Here is a 22262-nt window from a genome sequence, read left to right as displayed (position 1 = left end):
TCCCTATTGGCATTTCTACAATCAGGAGCGAACGTGTATAATCCTGTCTAAAATCTAGACTATAGTCCAGTCTGCAATCCAGACTATATTCCGGTTTATCGCCCAAACAATGTTTCAGTCTAGAGTCCACACTACAGTCCTGAATATAGTCCAGTTTTCTTTAAACCGATTAGCAGCTGAAAAGTTTAACGGAAAATCGATAATTGTTGTAAGAACCGTCTTTTCCAACAAAAATCACACATGAAATACCATTTATTAACTTCATTAAAAACTCAAAATTACTTTTAGTTTAAAACTACTTTTTTATTTTCTTTTCATCAATCACTCCCAACAAGTAGTTCGACTTACAATAGACAGAGAAATTAGTAGATCACACAACTATTTTATATAATAAAAAACTATTTGTAAACTTAATAAATTAGAGCGAAGAAACTGTCAGAAACAAGCAAATCTTAACAAACAAATCAACCTCTCCAGACGACCGGCTGGTTGCCTTCAAACATTTGCCTGTGTGATTGTTAACAACGTTCTAAACTTGTGTTTACATTAGAGCATGGAAATAACAAACAAATAGTTTACTTCTTCTTGGGCTTCATCATGTTGTAGGCGATGATCAAGCCAATAACGGCGTAAGTGGCCTTGCCGACCTAAAAAAAAAACGAAATTTTTATTTCAACCAGCAGCCCCACAAAAATGATTAAATAACACACGGCCGCATTCTGCTGCATTTTAACTTACATTAGCACGTCCAGCAGTGGTGGAACCATTGAAGATTTTGGACAAACCAGATAATTTTTCAGCTTCACCGGCCATTGTTGTTAGTTTCCTGGAAAAATACAAAATATTATTTAATTATTTAGTTTAAAAATTTTAAATTTTCCACAAGAATTTCTTACTTTCGCTTAAAGTGCGTGAAATAAAATTTTCTGCTCTTTTTGCAGTAGAACAAATGTCAAAATTTTCGAGGTTAGGTTATGTTATGTAAAAAAATTCGCAAACTTAAATGTCAAATTTTCGTATTTTCGAAGTTGATTGTAGTATTGCCAGTTGTGAAAGAGAAAACAGCAAAATTTCTTAATTTTATTGTAAATGGTGAAATGTTAATAGATACTGCCTTATCATAATAAGGTGTATAAAGCCAGTTGTATTAAAAAGCGTAGTATAATTTTAGGAGTTATTAAATAACTACACTGTATGCTGCCACCTGATTATATATAAATTTCCGTTAAATAATATTTTCTGTTAATGTAATAAGCTGCCAGACATAACGATTTTTTTTATGTTTTTCCACTTTGCTAAACCGTTACTGACATATCAGAAATTACGTATGAGGACGAATTGAAATTTTTAGCAATTCTTTTAGGGATTAAAACATTTTCCTTTTAAGTATTAGGCATGGCTCTATCTAATTAAATTCTAGATTCTATATCTTAACTAGGTCTGAACTAGAACTGAATAAGAATTAAAATAGAACTAAACTAGAACTGAACCAGAACTGAACTAGAATTGAACTAGAACTGAACTAGAACTGAACTAGAAGTAGAACTGAACTAGAACTGAACTAGAACTGAACTAGAACTGAACTAGAACTGAACTAGAACTGAACTAAAACTGAACTAGAACTGAACTAGAACTGAACTAGAACTGAACTAGAACTGAACTAGAACTGAACTAGAACTGAACTAGAACTGAACTAGAACTGAACTAGAACTGAACTAGAACTGAACTAGAACTGAACTAGAACTGAACTAGAACTGAACTAGAACTGAACTAGAACTGAACTAGAACTGAACTAGAACTGAACTAGAACATAACTAGAACAGAACTAGAACAGAACTAGAACTAGAACTAGAACAGAACTAGAACAGAACTAGAACAGAACTAGAACAGAACTAGAACAGAACTAGAACAGAACTAGAACAGAACTAGAACAGAACTAGAACAGAACTAGAACAGAACTAGAACAGAACTAGAACAGAACTAGAACAGAACTAGAACAGAACTAGAACAGAACTAGAACAGAACTAGAACAGAACTAGAACAGAACTAGAACAGAACTAGAACAGAACTAGAACAGAACTAGAACAGAACTAGAACAGAACTAGAACAGAACTAGAACAGAACTAGAACAGAACTAGAACAGAACTAGAACAGAACTAGAACAGAACTAGAACAGAACTAGAACTAGAACTAGAACAGAACTAGAACAGAACTAGAACTAGAACTAGAACTAGAACAGAACTAGAACTAGAACAGAACTAGAACAGAACTAGAACAGAACTAGACAGAACTAGAACAGAACTAGAACAGAACTAGAACAGAACTAGAACAGAACTAGAACAGAACTAGAACAGAACTAGAACAGAACAGAACTAGAACAGAACTAGAACAGAACTAGAACAGAACTAGAACAGAACTAGAACAGAACTAGAACAGAACTAGAACAGAACTAGAACAGAACTAGAACAGAACTAGAACAGAACTAGAACAGAACTAGAACAGAACTAGAACAGAACTAGAACAGAACTAGAACAGAACTAGAACAGAACTAGAACAGAACTAGAACAGAACTAGAACAGAACTAGAACAGAACTAGAACAGAACTAGAACAGAACTAGAACAGAACTAGAACAGAACTAGAACAGAACTAGAACAGAACTAGAACAGAACTAGAACAGAACTAGAACAGAACTAGAACAGAACTAGAACAGAACTAGAACAGAACTAGAACAGAACTAGAACAGAACTAGAACAGAACTAGAACAGAACTAGAACAGAAGCTAGAACAGAACTAGAACAGAACTAGAACAGAACAGAACTAGAACAGAAGTGGAACAGAACTAGAACAGAACTAGAACAGAACAGAACTAGAACAGAACTAGAGCAGAACTAGAACAGAACTAGAACAGAACTAGAACAGAACTAGAACAGAACTAGAAAGAACTAGAACAGAACTAGAATAGAACTAGAACAGAACTAGAACAGAACTAGAACAGAACTAGAACAGAACTAGAGCAGAACTAGGACAGAACTAGAACAGAACTAGAACAGAACTAGAACAGAACTAGAACAGAACTAGAACAGAACTAGAACAGAACTAGAACAGAACTAGAACAGAACTAGAACAGAACTAGAACAGAACTAGAACAGAACTAGAACAGAACTAGAAAAGAACTAGAACAGAACTAAAACAGAACTAGAACGGAACTAGAACACAACTAGAACAGAAAATTGAACTTGATCTCAAATAAAACTGGAACTTAAGTACATAGAACTGAAGTAGTACTGAACTAAAAATGAAACAAACTGAAACTATACTAGAAGTGAACAAAAACTAGAACTCAACTATCACTAATCTAGAGCAGAACTGGAACAGAACTATCACTAGTTTAGTGCAGAACTAGAATGGAACGAGAACTGAACTAGAACAGAAGTAGAACAGAACTAGAATATAAATAGAACAGAACTAGAATATAACTAGAACAGAGCTAGAATAAACTAGAACGGAACAGAACAAGAACAGAACTAGTACTAAACAAGTAAGAGTGTTATATTCGGCTGTGCCGAATCTCATATACCCACCATCAAACCGTATGCCGTAAAAGGAATGCTCCCCTATAAACATCAGGGTGATATTTGGAATATGGCTTAAGTCAATTATGGACCGAGCTCTTTTGAACTAACAAAATATTAATTTTTAAAAAACAAATATTTTATTTCAATTCTTAAGCCGTGAGCGTCAATTATGAACCGATACTCATAAAATTTTGTACATAGATTATGTATAGAACTTGTTTATGCAAAATTTCAGCGCTATATTCGTATTTTAAATAAGGAACACTCGTATTTTATTAACCAAAACTCTTTCCTGAAGGGAATTACCGACACATTCCGCATGAAATTCGGAGCGAATTTCATAACCGTAACCGTATTTCATAACTCATATTTTTAAGCCAGTAATGATCGTTTAAGTAATTTTCTGAAGGGGACCTTATATGGGCTGTAGGGTAAATTATGGACCGATCCTACCTAAATTTGGTGGAGAGATTTTGGCACTCATTAAACTTATGTGCGTCAATTTTCGTCACATTCATATTTTTAAGCCAGTAATGAGCATTGTAGTTATTTGCAGAGGGGGACCTTATATGGGGGAAGGGTCATTTATGGGCCGATCAAAAAAAATTGGTACAGAGGTTTTAGCTCGTAAGAAACTTACGTGTGTAGCATTTCATCGCTTTACTCGTATTTTTAAGACAGTAATGAGCGTTTAAGATATTTCCTGAAGTGGACCCAATAGGGGGAGTAGGGCCAATTATGGACCTATCCACATAAAAGTTATTAAAAAGATTTTGGCTCGCGAGGAACTTAATTGTGTAAAATTTTATGGCTATATTCGTATTTTTTAGCCAGTAATGAGCGTTAAAGTCATTTTCAGAAGAGGACCTTATATGGGGGGTAGGGTCATTTATGAGCCGATCCTAAAAAAAATAAGTAGAGAGATTTTGGTTCGTAAGAAACTTACTTATACCGAATTTCATCGCTATACTCGCATTTTTGGACCAGTAATGAGTGTTAAAGTAATTTTCTAAAGGGGACCTTATATGGGGGGTAGGGTCAATTATGGACCGATCATTAAAAAAATTTGGTAGAAAGATTTTGGCTCACATGAAACTTATTTATGTTGAATTTCATCGCTATAATTGCATTTTGGGGCCAGTAATGAGTGTTAAAGTCATTTTCAGAAGGGGACCTTATATGGGGGTAGGGTCATTTATGGGCCGATCCTAAAAAAATTAGTTAAAAGGTTTTGGTTCGTAAGAAACTTACTTATACTGAATTTCATCGCTATACTCGAATTTTTAGGACAGTAATGAGTGTTAAAGTCATTTTCTAAAGGGGACCTTATAGGTAGGGTCATTTATGAGCCGATCCTAAAAAAAATAAGTAGAGAGATTTTGGTTCGTAAGAAACATACTTATACCGAATTTCATCGCTATACTTGCATTTTGGGACCAGTAATAAGTGTTAAAGTAATTTTCAGAAGGGGACCTTATATGGGGGGTAGGGTCATTTATGGGCCGATCCTCAAAAAATTTGGTAGAAAGATTTTGGCTTATATGAAACTTATTTATGTCGAATTTCATTGCTATACTTGTACTTCTAAAGCAGATATGCCCGTTAAAGCTGTTTTTTGGAGGTCCACTTGTATGGGGGCTATCCGAAAAAGTGGACCGATATTGCCCGTTTTCAATACCAAACAAACCTTAATAATAGAGAATATTTATGCAAAATTTCAACTGTCTAGGTCCACTCGTGTGGTCCCTATCGTGATTTCAACAGACAGACGGACGGACAGACGGACGGACATGGCTAGATCGTCTTAGAATTTAATAAGGACCCGGAATATATATACTTTTATGGGTCTATGACCAATATTTCGATGTGTTACAAACGGAATGACAAAATCAATATACCCCCCATCTTTTTTGATGGTGGGTATAACTAGATTTCAACTAGAACTTGAACTGAAATCGAACTAAAACTGAAGTAGGGGTGCACCAGAACTAAGGTAGGATTGATTTTGAGCGGAACTTAGTATAAATCCTTTAACTTCTTTGATAGGTACTTTTATATATTTTTTTAATAAAACACTGAGATTTTGAATTTACCATACAAGTGTATATATATTTTTTGATCATTTATAAGATTTTTTGTTTAGATTTTTTTGCCTATATTTTAAAGAGTTTTATATTACACAATCATATATTTCGTTCACATTATAATAGATTTATATTTAAAGTATTTTTTTTTAATTTAAGAATATAACCACTTAATTACTAAACGAAATTACTAATTAAAGCTAAAAAGTAAATTTTATATTATTATTATTTAGACATATTTATAATTTTTTTATTTTAGTTTTATAATTATTTTGTATTATAAACATTTAGAAATTAAGTGGATTTTGGTGAGTTTATATTTTTTAGATTATAACATTTACATTAAAAATTAAATGCACTGGTTTTAAAAGGGTGTGTATTTTATTATTATTATTATTAAAATTTAGAAATTATATTTAGAAAAAAATAAACTAAAATCACAATTAGCTGCTTAGAAATTAATAAATAAAACTATTTTTTTTAAAGAAATTTATATACAGTTTTAAATATGGTTTTTGTTTTTCTTTAATTTATAATTTATTATATTTTACACATTTTTTAAAAAAAGAAATTCGTTGTTATTTTGTGTAAAATTAAAGATTTTCAAAATGATTTCGTTTGATTTGTTGTGCTGAGGGTTTTTGTCTGGACTAAGTTAAGTTTTGAATAATATATTTTAAAAGTATTTATTATTAATAAAACTAAAAATTATTATTATTTGTTTGTGTTTTTGTTGTGTTATTGATTTTTACCATTAAAGTGTCTAAAAGCGTGTTGATTTTTTTTTAAAAACTATTCTTTTAAATTTACAATAAAACATCGATAAATAAATTTCATCTATTCTCTACTTCTTCTCGTTTGATCATTTTAATATCTTTAATGGGATCCTCATCGGTATCATCACAAATATCAATCTCTTCTTTATCACAATCATCATCATCGTTATCGTCCTCAGCCATAAGATCATCATCATGATCATCATTAAAACGTGCTAAATGTTGAGATTGTTGTTGTTGCTGTTGTTGATGTTGTTGTTGTTGCTGCTGCAGATGATGAGCACTTAAATCTCTTTGATGTTGTTCTCTCTGATATTCCTCCTGACGGCGGCGATGTAATTCAGCAGCCTCCGCCATCATTAGCTGATGTTGATGCTGTTGCTGCTGCTGTTGTTGTTGCTGCTGTTGATGTTGCTGATGCAATTGCTGAAGATGATGTAAATGTTGCTGCTGATTGTAGGGATGATGCTGCATACCCGTATGATGTGAATTGGTCATAATATCATGATTTACAGGAGCCAAACCGCCGGCGGCACTAACATGTGTTTGAACTTTATGTTTACCCTGATGATGGGTGCTATTATCGAACAGCAGTCGTGAAATAGAGAACGACGATATGGGTGAGTTGTGAGTACTGCCGGCCGAATAAGAGGTATTTGTATCATCCGAGGTGGGAGTTTCACGATCACTATCATCCGATTTTAAAACATCGGCTGCCTCGAGTGATTTTTTATGCATTCCTAAAAGCCAAGGCGCCACCGATTCATCTTCTTTGGCAGATTTGATAATGGTTTCAGGCAGAGGTAATGAATGTCTAACCATGGCTCCGTAAAGGCCATACTCGGCCATTTTGGTACTGTGGCCCCAACATTTTTCGGTTTTACGCCATTTAGCACGACGATTTTGAAACCAGACCTGGAAGTAAAGAAGAGAAAGAGGTGTCGAATAAATAAAAGGCTTTAGATAGGAAACATGTAGAAATTTCGGAATAAATACTAGAAAAGAACTAGAACAGAACTTGAACAGAACTAGAAAAGAACTAGAACAGAACTAGAACAGAACTAGAACAGAACTAGAACAGAAGTAGAACAGAACTAGAACAGAACTAGAACAGAACTAGAACAGAACTAGAACAGAACTAGAACAGAACTAGAACAGAACTAGAACAGAACTAGAACAGAACTAGCACAGAAATAGAACAGAACTAGAACATAACTAGAACATAACTAGAACAGAACTAGAACAGAACTAGAACAGAACTAGCACAGAAATAGAACAGAACTAGAACAGAACTATAACAGAACTAGAACTGAACTAGAACAGAACTAGAACAGAACTAGAACAGAACTAGAACAGAACTAGAACAGAACTAGAACAGAACTAGAACTGAACTAGAACAGAACTAGAACAGAACTAGAACAGAACTAGAACAGAACTAGAACAGAACTAGAACAGAACTAGAACAGAACTAGCACAGAAATAGAACAGAACTAGAACAGAACTAGAACAGAACTAGAACAGAACTAGAACAGAACTAGAACAGAACTAGAACAGAACTAGAACAGAACTAGAACAGAACTAGAACAGAACTAGAACAGAACTAGAACAGAACTAGAACAGAACTAGAACAGAACTAGAACAGAACTAGAACAGAACTAGAACAGAACTAGAACAGAACTAGAACAGAACTAGAACAGAACTAGAACAGAACTAGAACAGAACTAGAACAGAACTAGAACAGAACTAGAACAGAACTAGAAAAGAACTAGAACAGAACTAAAATAGAACTGAACTAGAAAAGAACTAGAAAAGAACTAGAACAGAACTAAAATAGAACTAGAACTGAACTAGAACAGAACAGAATTAGAATTGATCTAAAACAGAACTAGAGCAGAACTAGAACTGAACTAGAACTGAACTAGAACTGAACTAGAACTGAACTAGAACTGAACTAGAACTGAACTAGAACTGAACTAGAACTGAACTAGAACAGAACTAAAACTGAACTAGAACTGAACTAGAAAAGAACTAGAACAGAACTAAAATAGAACTAGAACAGAACTAGAACAGAATTAGAATTGATCTAAAACAGAACTAGAACAGAACTAGAACAGAACTAGAACAGAACTAGAACTGAACTAGAACTGAACTAGAACTGAACTAGAACTGAACTAGAACTAGAACTGAACTAGAACTGAACTAGAACTGAACTAGAACTGAACTAGAACTGAACTAGAACTGAACTAGAACTGAACTAGAACTGAACTAGAACTGAACTAGAACTGAAGTAGAACAGAACTAGAACAGAACTAGATCAGAACTAGATCAGAACTAGATCAGAACTAGAACAGAACTAGAACATAACTAGAACGGAACTAGAACATAACTAGAACAGTACTGGAACTAGAACATAACCCGAGCTAGAACAAAAGTAGAACAAAAGTAGAACTGAACTAGAACAGAACTAGAACAGAACTAGAAATGAACTGAAACTGAACTAGAACTGGGCCCAAATTATGGCATACGATATAGATCGAAATCTCCATTTAGATTCTATAGAGAACTAAAACTGAACTAGAACTATACTAAAACTGAAGTAGAACTAAAACTGAAGTGCAACTAAACTAGAACTAAAACTGAAGTGCAACTAAACTAGAACTGGAACTGAAGTAGAAAGAGAAAAAATTAAAATTTTTGAACCTGAAAGCAAATTTTGTTAGAAATTCAGTGACAACTTGACGTACATTTCAAGAGCTGCAATTCACAGAAGAACTGTGAAAGTAACAAGTAACATTTTTTTTTTAACTCACTTTAAAGAACTTGTTATGAAATTTATATCTAATTAAAGCGAAAAAAAACTGAAATAATTTCTAATTAATTTGGCTACCGTTTTGGAACAACGTTTTGACACGTTTTTCAAACAACGGGTGGCAATTGTTACTGTTGCAAAGTTTTGAGTACAAACCCCCGAAAATCCACCACCAAATCTAAATTTAGTTTTGTTTTAAAATCAGCCGCAAACAAACCATTTTCAAAATTGACAAGGCAATTGAATATACAGGGTCATTATCATAAAGATTTATTTTCGCCAAAAAAAACTGTAATTTGATCTACAATTAAATAAAATATAATACAAATGAATATGTTCTATATATGAGGAGATAAGCAAATATATTTGCCATTTTTTTTTTGTTCTGTTTTGTTGTTTTGGCACAAAAAAGGTCATTTGAAAAATATATTTTTCAAAAATATAAAAATATCCTGCATGTGGCGGTTTTATATCCTGTTTAACTCTTCTTTTTTTTTTAAAAGGTTTTATATTGGTCATTGGTTTTTGTGTAGTTTTTGTTGTTTATTGCGGCTTAAAATTTTAATTAAATTATAAAACGCTCATGTTTCAGTTATATTCTGCATTGAATTCGTACAAAAAAAAAAACTGATGAAAAAACAACCTTTAAAAATAAATGTAAAAATATTTTGGGTATTATGTGTATTTATTATGAAATTTTTTGGACAAATATTGAGTAAATATTTATAAAAGAGTTTTATTATACTTTTTTTGTAATATTTTCTATATTATTTGTGGATATTCTTTCCATAACGGAAATATTAATAAACTTGTTTTGTTTTTGCTTTCATTAAGGAAGTTTTTGGGTAATTTTGTGAATATGGGGAAACCGTTATTAAAGTTTGAGATTGTTAGTTTAACACTTGCTTGAAAGTTTTCTAATTGTATAACATAAAATACTGTTATACAGATAGAACATACTAGTTCCCGTTCATTCAATTCTAAATAACTTATATTTCTATTTTAGTTCTAGTTATGTTCTAGTTCAGTTCCGGTTCAGTTCTAATTCAGTTTAAGTTCAGTTCTAGTTTTAGTTCTAGTTCAGTTCTAGTTCTGCTCTAATTAATTTCTAGCTCAGTTCTAGTTCTGCTCTAATGCATTTCTAGTTAAGTTCTACTTCAGTTCTCGTTCAGTTCTAGTTCATTGCTAGTTCAGTTCTAGTTCAATTCTAGTTCAGTTTTTTTTTTTTTTTTTTCTAGTTCAGTTCTTGTTCAGTTCTAGATCAGTTCTAGTTCAGTTCTAGTTCAGTTCTAGTTCAGTTCTAGTTCAGTTCTAGTTCAGTTCTAGTTCAGTTCTAGTTCAGTTCTAGTTCAGTTCTAGTTCAGTTCTAGTTCAGTTCTAGTTCAGTTCTAGTTCTAGTTCAGTTCTAGTTCAGTTCTAGTTCAGTTCTAGTTCAGTTCTAGTTCAGTTCTAGTTCAGTTCTAGTTCAGTTCTAGTTCAGTTCTAGTTCAGTTCTAGTTCAGTTCTAGTTCAGTTCTAGTTCAGTTCTAGTTCAGTTCTAGTTCAGTTCTAGTTCAGTTCTAGTTCAGTTCTAGTTCAGTTCTAGTTCAGTTCTAGTTCAGTTCTAGTTCAGTTCTAGTTCAGTTCTAGTTCAGTTCTAGTTCAGTTCTAGTTCAGTTCTAGTTCAGTTCTAGTTCAGTTCTAGTTCAGTTCTAGTTCAGTTCTAGTTCAGTTCTAGTTCAGTTCTAGTTCAGTTCTAGTTCAGTTCTAGTTCAGTTCTAGTTCAGTTCTAGTTCAGTTCTAGTTCAGTTCTAGTTCAGTTCTAGGTTAGTTCTAGTTTATTTCTAGTTCATTTCTAGTTCATTTCTAGTTCAGTTCTAGTTCAATTCTAGTCAGTTCTTGTTCAGTTCTAGTTCAGTTCTAGTTCTAGTTCAGTTCTAGTTCAGTTCTAGTTCATTTCTAGTTCATTTCTAGTTCAGTTCTAGTTCAGTTCTAGTTCAGTTCTAGTTCAGTTCTAGTTCAATTCTAGTTCAGTTCTAGTTCAGTTCTAGTTCAGTTCTAGTTCAGTTCTAGTTCTGTTCTAGTTCTGTTCTAGTTCTGTTCTAGTTCTGTTCTAGTTCTGTTCTAGTTCTGTTCTAGTTCTGTTCTAGTTCTGTTCTAGTTCTGTTCTAGTTCTGTTCTAGTTCTGTTCTAGTTCTGTTCTAATCCTTTTCTAGTTTTGTTCTAGTTCTAGTTCTTCTAGTTCTGTTCTAGTTCTGTTCTAGTTCTGTTCTAGTTCTGTTCTAGTTCTGTTCTAGTTCTGTTCTAGTTCTGTTCTAGTTCTGTTCTAGTTCTGTTCTAGTTCTGTTCTATTTCTGTTCTAGTTCTGTTCTATTTCTGTTCTAATTCAATTCTAGTTCAGTTCTATTTCAGTTCTAGTTCAATTCTACTTCAGTTATGGTTCAGTTCTAAGATTTTTTAGTGTTCACTTCCCACCATAATTTATCAATTTTATTTTATTGCCTAACACGCCCACTTTTAAAACTTGTTTATGAAATAAGAATCTTCCTTTTTTCGAGAATTCCCAAAACTAATTACATTAAATTTAACATTCAAACATGACATTAAACGGTCAATTTTCAATTTGTTAACAAACTTTTAACGCAAAAACCCCAGGGACAACTTAATCTTAAAATTCAAACAAAACATTTTCCCACAATTTCAAGTGTAAACGCGTGTCTACTGGAAAGATTTTCTTCTTTACTCTGGGGATTAAAAGTAAAGTAAAACGAACTGTGGATATTATAATAATTATCATGTTATTGTTGTTGCTGTTGTTTAAAAAAAAAACTGTTAATGAAACTGCAAGAGAGGGTGTGGATAATATTTGCATTTATATGTTTTATACAATGAAACATGAAAAAAAAGCGGCAGAAACAACCAAATTATTTCCACTAGAATTAACAACACTTAACACCCTCTGTTTACATTAGTTTGTTTTTGGGTAAAACAGTTTCCAATGTTTTTTGTTGTGTGACAACATAGTTGCATTTTTTAGGCTGTTAAAGCAGTAATTTTCTTCTCCCTTTGTGTTTTTTACAAGATTTTATGATAAATGTCTTTTTATAGCGTAGATTTTAAAAGTATTTTAAAATGTAAATGTTATTTTTCTTTTATTAAATAAAATTTTTTACACTTGACTTAATAATTCGATTATAAACTTTAATGTTTATATATTTTTTCTTTTTTTTTGTCCATGTTTTGTTTTAAATGTTAATTACATAATTATGCAATTTTCTATGAATTTTTTTTGGATTTTTTCTCTAGTTTTTATACAAATGCTTTTGTTAGAGGAAAAAAATTAACAGCTCATTATACAAATTAATGCAAAATATCCGAGCAAGAGTAAATAATTAATGGTAGCATTGTGTTAGATGAAAAAGGATTCAATGCAGAAAAAATAAAAACAAAGCAACAATTATTATAACAATTATGTTATTATCCTGTTATACAGCAGTAATATCATTATGGAAATATGTGAATTATAAATATGAAAATTTGCAATTTGCTTTAAAAGAGAAATGTTTTATATATTTTTAAAATTTGTAACCAAAGTATGATTTAAAAAGGCTATTTGGTTTTCAAATTCGTATTTTTACTTAAAAAAGGATATTTGAAAGGAAATCTTAAGGCAACTTAAGTAAAATCATTCAATATTTTTAAAGGCTTTTAAATAAATCTTTTACATTATATTTCTTTTAACTGTTTTCAATATTTCCCTAAAAGAACACTTCACAATTTACTTTTTTTAAAAAACCTAATTGCTCATTTTATGTTAATTTTCTCTTTAGATTTTAAAGGATATCCTTAACAAAAAATCTTTTTAAATGCATTTTGCTTGAAAAATGCATTTCCTAGCACATTTTTTTTTCTTAGTTCCGTGGCTTTTGCCTAACTGTGGTTATTATTAAACCTAAATTTTTGTGAACAGTTGTTTAAGTATTATTGTTATATACTTGAAAATTTATGATTTTTTTTAATAAATCTAAAAACACCCTAAACATTTACGAAATAAAATAACCTGCAGATGAAATACCACAAGAAAAAGGGAGTAAAATGCAACAGAGTTAAAGGCAAGTAAAGAAAAAAAAAAACACAAATTGCTAATTTGAAGAATTCAATTAAATAATTTTAGCAAATATTTCTATTGTTTTATAAATTTTAATAATTAAATTGTGTAATATTTAAACAAAAGATTTAGTAAAATATTAAACATTTTAAAAATTTGACTTTTAAAAACGTTTGTTTACATTTCCTTTAGAGATTGTTTGCCGCTCTTTTTGGCAAAAGGGTTTGCTAGTTTTACGTAGAAGTTAAGTTATTGTAAAATTGTTTATTTGAATAAAAAAAAATAAGATATTATTAATTAAATAGCTTTAAATTTTGATAATTTATCTTTTGTTTACATTTTGTTCTAAGATTTTGTGAGATTCACTGTAAAATTTACGTTTGTTAGTTTTATAGGCAAACTATAGACAATACCCTAAACGATAGATGAGGGTATAAACATGACTATAATCCAGAATATATACTGTACTATAGTCCACACTATAGACTACACAATAGTCTAGACTATACTCTAGACTATAGACCAGTTTATGTCCAGTCGGGTCTATAATCTAGACTATAATCTAGACTATAATCTAAACTTTAATCTTGACTATAGTACATACTATTGACAAGACTATAACATAGACAAGACTACATTCCAGACTATAGACTTTAGTCCATACTGTAGACAATGTTATAGTTCATACTATGGACAAGACTATATATAGTCCAGAATATAGGCTATACTAAAGACTACACTATATTCCACTTTATTTACAGTAGAGTCTATAATTTAGACATTAATCTGAACTATAATATCTATTCTATAGTCTGGACTATAGTCTAGTCTATAGTCTGGACTATAGTCTATTCTATAGTCTGGACTATAGTCTATTCTATAGTCTGGACTAAAGTCTAGTCTATAGTCTAGTCTATTGACTATAGAATAGACTTTAATCCAGACTATAGAATAGACTATAGTCCAGACTATAGACTAGACTATAGTCCAGACTATAGAATAGACTATAGTCCAGACTATAAACTAGACTATAGTTCAGATTATAGACTAGACTATAGTCCAGACTATAGACTAAACTATAGTCTGGACTATAGACTAGACTAATGGCTGGACTATAGTCCAGACTATATGACTACACTATAGTCTAGACTATAACCTAAACTATAGTCCAAACTATGGACTAATCTACAGTCCAGACTATAGACTAGACTACAGTCCAGACTATAGACTAGACTATAATCCAGACTATAGACTAGACTATAATCCAGACTATAGACTAGACTATAGTCCAGACTAAACACTAGACTATACTCCAGACTATAGACTAGATTATACTCCAGACTATAGACTAGATTATACTCCAGACTATAGACTAGATTATAGTCCCGACTTAGTCTATTCTATTGACTAGTCTATAGCCCCGTCTAGAGGTTAGACTATGAACTAAACTATATAGTTTCGACTGTATTGTAGTTCAGAGTATAGACTAGTTCATAGCCCAGGCTATAGTCTGGCCTTCAGTCTTTACTACGAACCAAACTATAATCCTGACTGCAGACTATACGAAGAGTCTCCGACTGCGATTCACCAATCACATTTCAGAATAATGGTTCTTTCAAATAATAGCATATTTACAAAATAAAGTATTTATAATTTTAGAAATTATTCTATTCTTAATAAATTACTTCTTTTCACATTGATCTTCTCTTTTCTAGTTTTTCACTTTCCTAAAAGAACCTTTCAAAAATTCTAATGACAACTTCACGCAGAAAAGTAAACAACTAATGAAAGTTGTTTTTTAATATTTTTTGTTATTATTTTCATAAAATCTGGTTAAAATTGGTTTCAGATCTTAATATTCACATAGTTTTTGCATTTTTTGTATTTCTTTTCCTTAAATTATTGCTGGTTTTCTTTAAATTCAACTTTTCGCCTTGAAATTCTTGTTTTGTTTACATTTCACAAAACAATAATATTGACAACTTTACTTACAAAACAAACAAATTTATGACGCCTTTAAATTTTGCACATTTTCTTAATTAAAAGTAAAAAATTTTTATGTAATAATTAGAAAATTTATTTAAATTCATTAATTTCTTGTAATAAATAATACAAGAAAACAAAAACAAATTCTCATTTAACTTGAACTTGCACAGGCGCTTTTTTTCGCTTGGTTTTTGCTTTTGTTTTTACTTTTGTGGGTTTGTGTGTGACTTAAATACAAAAAAAAAATGTGTTAGTGTAACTGTATGTGTGTTTGTATGTTTATTTTCTGGTTTGTTTTGTTTGCTAAAAGACAGCCATGTTTGTTTTTTTTTTTTGCTTTACTTTTTTTCTTGACTTTCAATATAACCAAGCAAGCTTTTTTCTCTATACAATTGAAATCCTTGAAATTTTTACGCAAAAAAAACCAAACAAAAAACGTAAATAAAAAGGGAAGAAAAACTTGTTAAAAAATCAACACTCAAACCTTTTATTTACAAATTAATGGCTGAATATAAAAAGTGAAAAAAATATTGTATATTTTACGGGTGTAATTGTTTGAGAGTATGACAACGTATGATGATTGAACAACACCAAAAGGGTAAGGGGTAACAAAAAAGTACTTGTATGTTTGTATGTATGTAAGTAAGTAAAATTGTATTTTTGTAGAGGTTTTTGTTATTGCCATATTATCCTTTTATGTCAATTTTTCCACTACAGCATATTTTTAATTGAAGTGTATTTTTGATTTATGTACGCAAATGTAAAAATCTGTCTGTTGTAGGCAATATGTGTTGTTGCTCTATATTGGCAATTGTTGTTTAGTTAATTGAATTTTAATTCTTTTTTTAGTATTATTTCGTAAAAAAAAATCCCCTAAGGGTTCATTTACTTACACACTTGCTTATTCATTTAAATTTCTTTTTTATTCAATTTTATTTTCTATAGCCTAAACTAAAGGCGTTGCTAATTTTTGCAACGAAGAAAAAAATTCACGCAAAGTACTTGTTATTGCAACGTTATGCAACCGCCATAATGCAGTTGTCAAATGTGTGTGCTTGTCAGTCATTGATTTAATTGGGGTTGTGTTGATGTCTCGTCTAACTTGCATAATGGCTGCAATTGTAAATTTGCCAGAGGTAAATGTTGAGACTTGTGCGAGTGTGTGTTAAAGGAAAGTTGCATACAAAGTTTCTTCTTTAAAATCAAAATTTTCAAGTTTAAAAACGTGTAGAAATTAATTAAAAACTTCTTAAAATAATATAAAAGATTAAAGGTAATTTTTGAAGGGTTTTTCGAAAAAGAAGTGTTTCATTGTTAATGGAATTTGGAAACTCTTGATTAATGAACAAATGGCTAAACAAATAGTCCAGAATTTAGACAATACTTTACACTAGAATATGGACTAGACTATTGACTAGACTATAGACTAGGCTATACTATAGACTAAACTATAGACTAGACTATAGACTGGACTATAGACTAGACTATAGTCTAGACTATAGACTAGACTATAGACTACACTATAGACTAGACTATAGACTAGACTATAGAGTAGACTATAGACTAGACTATAGACTAGACTATAGACTAGACTATAGACTAGACTATAGACTAGACTATAGACTAGACTAGACTAGACTATAGACTAGACTAAGACTAGAATATAGACTAGACTATAGACTAGAATATAGACTAGACTATAGACTAGACTATAAACTAGACTATAGACTAGACTATAGACTAGACTATAGACTAGACTATAGACTAGACTATAGACTAGGCCATAGATTATACTATAGACTATACTAAAGACTAGAATATAGACTAGACTATAGACTAGAATATAGACTAGACTATAGATCAAACTATAGACTAGACTATAGACTAGACTATAGACTAGACTATAGACTAGACTATAGACTAGACTATAGACTAGGCTATAGACTAGACTATAGACTAGACTATAGACTAGACTATAGACTAGACTATAGACTAGACTATAGACTAGACTATAGACTAGACTATAGACTAGACTATAGACTAGACTATAGACTAGACTATAGACTAGACTATAGACTAGACTATAGACTAGACTATAGACTAGACTATAGACTAGACTATAGACTAGACTATAGACTAGACTATAGACTAACTATAGACTAGACTATAGACTAGACTATAGACTAGACTATAGACTAGACTATAGACTAGACTATAGACTAGACTATAGACTAGACTATAGACTAGACTATAGACTAGACTATAGACTAGACTATAGGACTAGACTATAGACTAGACTATAGGACTAGACTATAGACTAGACTATAGACTAGGACTATAGAACTAGACATAGACTAGACTATAGACTAGACTATAGACTAGACTATAGACTAGGACTATAGACTAGACTATAGACTAGACTATAGACTAGACTATAACTAAGACTATGACTAGACTATAGGACTAGACTATAGACTATACTATAGACTAGACTATAGACTAGACTATAGACTAGACTATAGACTAGACTATAGACTAGACTATAGACTAGACTATAGACTAGACTATAGACTAGACTATAGACTAGGACTATAGACTAGACATAGACTATAGACTAGACTATAGACTAGACTATAGACTAGACTAGTAGACTAGACTATAGACTAGACTATAGACTAGACTATAGACTAGACTATAGACTAGACTATAGACTAGACTATAGACTAGACTATAGACTAGACTATAGACTAGACTATAGACTAGACTATAGACTAGACTATAGACTAGACTATAGACTAGACTATAGACTAGACTATAGACTAGACTATAGACTAGACTATAGACTAGACTATAGACTAGACTATAGACTAGACTATAGACTAGACTATAGACTAGACTATAGACTAGACTATAGACTAGACTATAGACTAGACTATAGACTAGACTATAGACTAGACTATAGACTAGACTATAGACTAGACTATAGACTAGACTATAGACTAGACTATAGACTAGACTATAGACTAGACTATAGACTAGACTATAGACTAGACTATAGACTAGACTATAGACTAGACTATAGACTAGACTATAGACTAGACTATAGACTAGACTATAGACTAGACTATAGACTAGACTATAGACTAGACTATAGACTAGACTATAGACTAGACTATAGACTAGACTATAGACTAGACTATAGACTAGACTATAGACTAGACTATAGACTAGACTATAGACTAGACTATAGACTAGACTATAGACTAGACTATAGACTAGACTATGACTAGACTATGACTAGACTAGACTAGACTATAGACTAGACTATAGACTAGACTATAGACTAGACTATAGACTAGACTATAGACTAGACTGTAGACTAGACTATAGACTAGACTATAGACTGGACTATAGACTAGACTATAGACTAGACTATAAACTAGACTATAGACTAGACTATAGACTAGACTATAGACTAGACTATAGACTAGACTATAGACTAGACTATAGACTAGACTATAGACTAGGACTATAGACTAGACTATAGACTAGACTATAGTCCAGACTATAGACTAGACTATAGACTAGACTATAGTCCAGACTATAGACTAGACTATAGTCCAGACTAGTCTATAGTCCAGACTATAGATCAGGTTATAAACTAGACTATAGTCCAGCCTACAGATTATACTATAGTCCAGACTATAGAGTAGACTATAGTCCAGACTAAAGACAAGACTATAGATTACACTACCGTCCATATTATAAACTAGACCAGAATCAAAAAATATTTTTATATTTCTGCTTTCTTTAATCCTTCCGGCTATTAAAAAGTCCTTGTGCTGTGCTTTTTAAATATTTCAAAATTTAATTTTCTAAATCTAAACTTTTATTTGCCAAACATTTTATGGTCACTGCAGTAATCTCCTCAAAAGCTATAACTCACTATAATGGAATTTAAAATGAAAACTAAATATAGCTCAAGCAACAAACAGCAACAAATAATTTAAAATGTATTCCTTTTATAGGAAACATTATTACATTTTTAGGTAATAAATAGAACACCTACCTGTATACGATCTTCGGCTAAACCCGTTTTCATAGACAACAATTCTCTGGCACTAACATCCGGATAGTGGGCATCTTTAAATGCTTTTTCCAATTCCTCCAATTGATTACTCGTAAATATTGTACGACCATGACGACGTTTATTTTTCTTTTTACTACCCCCGGCAGGACCCAGCAGTACACCATCTGGCCCCGTAACCGGATGATGACCCAACAAACCATTTGCCGCAGCACTGGCTGAACCATTAAGGAAAGCCTCATGATGTGCGGCAGGATGTTGATGGGCAGCATGATGATGAGCTGCTGCAGCAGCCGCAGCATGATGGGCAGCCATGGGATGGGCATGAGGATGTGCATGTGAGTGAGCATGATGAGCTGCAGCGGCTGCTGCGGCATGATGTGCCAAAGCGGCGGCAGCATGTTCGGCCGGTGAGAGAGTGGGTCTAGTGGGTGTTGTAGATTGATTTGCTGGATTATTGGAATTGGGTGTATTGGCATTTGAGTTTGAGGAGTTATTTTGGCTACTCGTTGAGGTTGAACTAGATTTACTGGGTGAGTTTTCGTCAATATTGTTGTTGTTATTCGACTGAGATCCTGCATATTCATTATTGCCACGTGAGTTTTGTTCTGTAAAAGTAAATTGAAAGAGGATTTTCAATAATTTTCTTTAAAATTCTATTAATTTTTAAATTTATGTTTAACAGTTTTAAATTGTTCATTAGAGAGAGAAAAAATTCTTTTCTAACCCTTTATTCTCATATGTATATGTATTTGCAAAAAAAGGTCCTTTTTGACATTTAAATAATCTTAACTTATCAATCTTGTCTTCAGGTTTCTTTCACAGTTGTCAAAATATTTTAACAAAAGAACTAAAAGAATTTTATCGTTTCATAAAAAATCTTTCAAGTATTTATTGTTTACAGGGATTTTGGTTACAAGGAAATAGGTTTAAGTCTGCTCTTTTTGTTCACATTTCAGTTTTATTTTATTTTTTTTTTCTTTCTTTAGTCCTTAAACATACAGAACAAATCCTACATGTGTTTTGTGTGAAACGTGCCAGGGATTTGTATGTGGAAACATGAAAATTTCTTCTTTTATTGTTATGGGTGCGGTATATTGTGACAGTTTTAAATGCTGTTAAGTGAAAGGTGCAAAATTGTTATACGATTTTCCATTTAACCCCTAACAATTGTAAATCAATCCTATCAGGAAATATACATACATACTTATTTGTATGTAAGTGTTAAAGGAATAAGAAAATTATCAAATAATTTGTTAAACATCTTTATAAAAGTCTCATAAATGCATATTGTTAGGGCAATTATTGGCATAAAAGGTGAGCAAATTAAGAAGGCGTTTTTTTAATGGGTGTTTTGTTGTAGGTTTTTTGTTTAAAATATATTTATTAAGAATTATTGAAAGAGAAAAGGCTTAATATTAATTTTAAATAGATTAATATTGGCAGATTTCAAAGAACTTAAGATATTTGCATTCATAAATATTCAAAGACGATCAATTGGATAATGAAAATAAGATAAACTATACTAGACAACTGTACAGATTACTAATTATATTACAGACCAGATTATACACTAAAGACTATACTATAGACTGGATAATAGTACTGAAAATAGATGTGACTATAGTCCAGACAATAGATTTTACCATAGATCTGACAATATGCTAGACAATAGGCCAGATACAGTTCAGACCATAGTAGATTATATACTAAACCACAGACTAGACTATATACTACACTATAAATTAGACTATAGACTTGACTAAGGACTAGACTTTAGACTTGACTATAGACTAGACTATACACTAGAAAGGGCACTAAGCACCAATACTCTGTTTTTGATATTTTGTGCAGACTATAGACTAGACCATACACTAGAATATAGACTAGACTATAGACCAGACTATAGACTAGACTGTAGACTATACTATAAACTAGACTAGACTATAGACTAGACTAACGATAAAACTATAGACTAGACTATAGACTAGAATATAGACTAGACTATAGACTAGACTATAGACTAGACTAAAGACTAGACTATAGACTAGACTATAGACTGGACTATAGACTGGACTATAGACTAGACTATAGACTAGACTATAAACTAGACTATAGACTAGAATATAGACTAGACTATAGACTAGACTATAGACTGGACTATAGACTGGACTATAGACTAGACTATAGACTAGAGTATAAACTAGACTATAAACTAGACTATAGACTAGACCAGATTATAGACTATAATATAGACTAGACTATAGACTAGACTATAGAATAGACTATAGACTAGACTATAGACTAGACTATAGACTAGGCTATAGACTAGACTATAGACTAGACTATAGACTAGGCTATAGACTAGACTATAGACTGGACTATAGACTAGAATATAGACTAGACTATAGACTAGACTATAGACTAGGCTATAGACTAGACTATAGACTAGACTATAGACTAGACTATAGACTGGACTATAGACTAGAATATAGACTAGACTATAGACTAGACTATAGACTAGACTATAGACTGGACTATAGACTAGAATATAGACTAGACTATAGACTAGACTATAGACTAGACTATAGACTAGACTATAGACTAGACTATAGACTAGGATATAGACTAGACTATAGACTAGACTATAGACTAGGCTATAGACTAGACTATAGACTAGGCTATAGACTAGACTATAGACTAGACTATAGACTAGACTATAGTCCAGACTTTAGACTGGTCTAAAGTCCAGACTATAGAATAGACTATAGTGCAGACTTTAGACTAAACTATTCTCCAGACTATCGACTAGACTTTAGTCCAGACTATGGACTAAACTATTGTCCAGACTATACAC

General features: G+C 31.7%; 2 protein-coding genes across 2 annotated transcripts in view; both read right to left on the bottom strand.

Annotated features, from left to right (window-relative positions):
- Positions 1-278: 278 nt before the first annotated feature.
- Positions 279-1036, bottom strand: LOC119609556. Its single transcript, XM_037964390.1, has 3 exons — positions 897-1036; positions 739-826; positions 279-647 (listed from the first exon to the last, which is right to left on the bottom strand). Exons 2-3 carry the CDS (start codon positions 811-813, stop codon positions 576-578), a joined length of 147 nt encoding a protein of 48 aa, XP_037820318.1. The 5' UTR covers positions 814-826; positions 897-1036; the 3' UTR covers positions 279-575.
- A 5130-nt stretch (positions 1037-6166) lies between these two features.
- The window catches only part of LOC119609551 (homeobox protein unc-4 homolog), a 40490-nt gene continuing 24394 nt past the window's right edge, over positions 6167-22262 (bottom strand). Inside the window, exons 2-3 of the mRNA XM_037964385.1 lie at positions 19388-20013; positions 6167-7351 (exon numbers count right to left, since the gene is read on the bottom strand). Of these exons, the coding sequence (XP_037820313.1) occupies positions 6494-7351; positions 19388-20013 (1484 nt within the window). The 3' untranslated portion in view covers positions 6167-6493. The remainder of the gene's footprint in view (positions 7352-19387; positions 20014-22262) is intronic.

The sequence above is a fragment of the Lucilia sericata genome, unplaced genomic scaffold, assembly GCF_015586225.1.
Source record: "Lucilia sericata isolate MDLA Ls3-8-SP2 unplaced genomic scaffold, ASM1558622v1 Contig001004F_arrow, whole genome shotgun sequence".
NCBI classification, from domain to species: Eukaryota; Metazoa; Arthropoda; class Insecta; order Diptera; family Calliphoridae; genus Lucilia; species Lucilia sericata.
Note: the sequence above shows the minus strand (reverse complement) of the source record. Positions and strands in the feature narration are given on the sequence as shown.

Coding starts and splice junctions, on each gene's coding strand:
- LOC119609556 (XM_037964390.1), bottom strand. CDS start 813: ATGGCCGGTGAAGCTGAAAAATTATCTGGTTTGTCCAAAATCTTCAAT. Junction 648..738: donor CCACTGCTGGACGTGCTAAT/GTAAGTTAAAAT, acceptor TTTTTTTTTTAG/GTCGGCAAGGCCACTTACGC.